Here is a 1,616-nt window from a genome sequence, read left to right on the forward strand (position 1 = left end):
CAAATGTCCATATTATATATATATACAGTGTTCTAACAATGTACAAATGGTTAAAGGACACAAGATAAAATAAATAAGCATAAATATGGTTGTATTTACAAATGGTGTTTGTTCTTCACTGGTTGCCCTTTCTCGTGGCAACAGGTCACAAATCTGCTGCTGTGATGGCACACTGTGGAATTTCACCCAGTAGACTATGGGAGTTTTTTCAAATGGATTTGTTTTGAATCTTTGTGGATCTGTGTAATCTGAGGGAAATATGTCTCTCTAATATGGTCATACATTGGGCAGGAGGTAGGAAGTGCAGCTTCAGTTTCCACCTCATTTTGTGGGCAGTGAGCACATAGCCTGTCTTCTCTTGAGAGCCATGTCTGCCTACGGCGGCCTTTCTCAATAGCAAGGCTATGGTCACTGAGTCTATACATAGTCAAGGCTTTCCTTCATTTTGGGTCAGTCACAGTGGTCAGGTATTCTGCCGCTCTGTACTCTCTGTGTAGGGCCAAATAGCATTCTAGTTTGCTCTGTTTTTTTGTTAGTTCTTTCCAAAGTAATTATCTTTTTGTTTTCTCATGATTTGGTTGGGTCTAATTGTGCTGATGTCCTAGGGCTCTGTAGGGTGTGTTTGTGTTTGTGAACAGAGCCCCAGCTTGCTTAGGGGACTCTTCTCCAGGTTCATCTCTCTGTAGGTGATGGCTTTGTTATGGAAGGTTTGGGAATCGCTTCCTTTTAGGTGGTTATAGAATTTAACAGCTCTTTTCTGGATTTTGATAATTAGTGGGTATCGGCCTAATTCTGCTCTGCATGCATTTTGGTGTTCTACGTTGTACACGGAGGATATTTTTGCAGAATTCTGCATGCAGAGTCTCAATTTGGTGTTTGTCCCATTTTGTGAAGTCTTGTTGGTGAGCGGACCTGGATCTCTCTCTCTCTCTCTCTGTCTGTCTTTTGTCCTGCAGCTCATCTCTTCTTCTCTCTGTCTCTCTCTCTTTCTCTTCTCTCTCTCTCCTCTCTCTCTCTCTCTCTCTCTCTCTCTCTTCTTCTATCTCCTCTGTCTGTCTTTTGTCCTGAATCATCTCTTCTCTCTCTCTCTCTTCTCTCTTCTTCTATCTCCTCTGTCTGTCTTTTTGTCCTGAATCTCATCTCTTCTCTCTCTCTCTCCACAGCTCCCTGTCAGCCCTGCAGTGATGCTGAGGTGCTGTTAGCAGTCTGCACCAGCGACTTTGGTAAGAACTATTTACAAACCCTTTATATGCATCCTTTTATGTATACTTATTAAAGCTACAGTAGGTTCAAATTACTCTGCCATTTCCTTGTGGCTTACTGCTTATTACACTTGCTTTCAATGAGAACGACAGATCTATAACTCATATTTCTATGTGCATTTGGTTGGGTCACACACAAAGTTACAAACTGGACCTTTAAATGTGAAATGTTACTCTTGTGGTTATGGCACAGTTTGTATTTGCTATACTTTATACTGTATCAGTATACTGTACTGTAGTTTTGCTATACTGTATCAGTATACTGTACTGTAGTATTTGTTATACTGTATCAGTATACTGTACTGTAGTATTTGCTATTCTTTATACTGTATCAGTATACTGTACTGTAGTATT

General features: G+C 40.5%; 1 protein-coding gene across 1 annotated transcript in view; it reads left to right on the forward strand.

The window, feature by feature from the left end:
• LOC109886289 (meteorin-like protein) overlaps positions 1-1,291 on the forward strand; it is a 31,100-nt gene extending 29,809 nt beyond the window's left edge. The window contains exon 3 of the mRNA XM_031814475.1: positions 1,164-1,291. Within this exon, the coding sequence (XP_031670335.1) occupies positions 1,164-1,276 (113 nt within the window). The 3' untranslated portion in view covers positions 1,277-1,291. The remainder of the gene's footprint in view (positions 1-1,163) is intronic.
• The last annotated feature ends 325 nt before the right edge of the window (positions 1,292-1,616 follow it).

Source organism: Oncorhynchus kisutch, unplaced genomic scaffold (genome assembly GCF_002021735.2).
Source record: "Oncorhynchus kisutch isolate 150728-3 unplaced genomic scaffold, Okis_V2 Okis06b-Okis10b_hom, whole genome shotgun sequence".
Classification (NCBI taxonomy): Eukaryota; Metazoa; Chordata; class Actinopteri; order Salmoniformes; family Salmonidae; genus Oncorhynchus; species Oncorhynchus kisutch.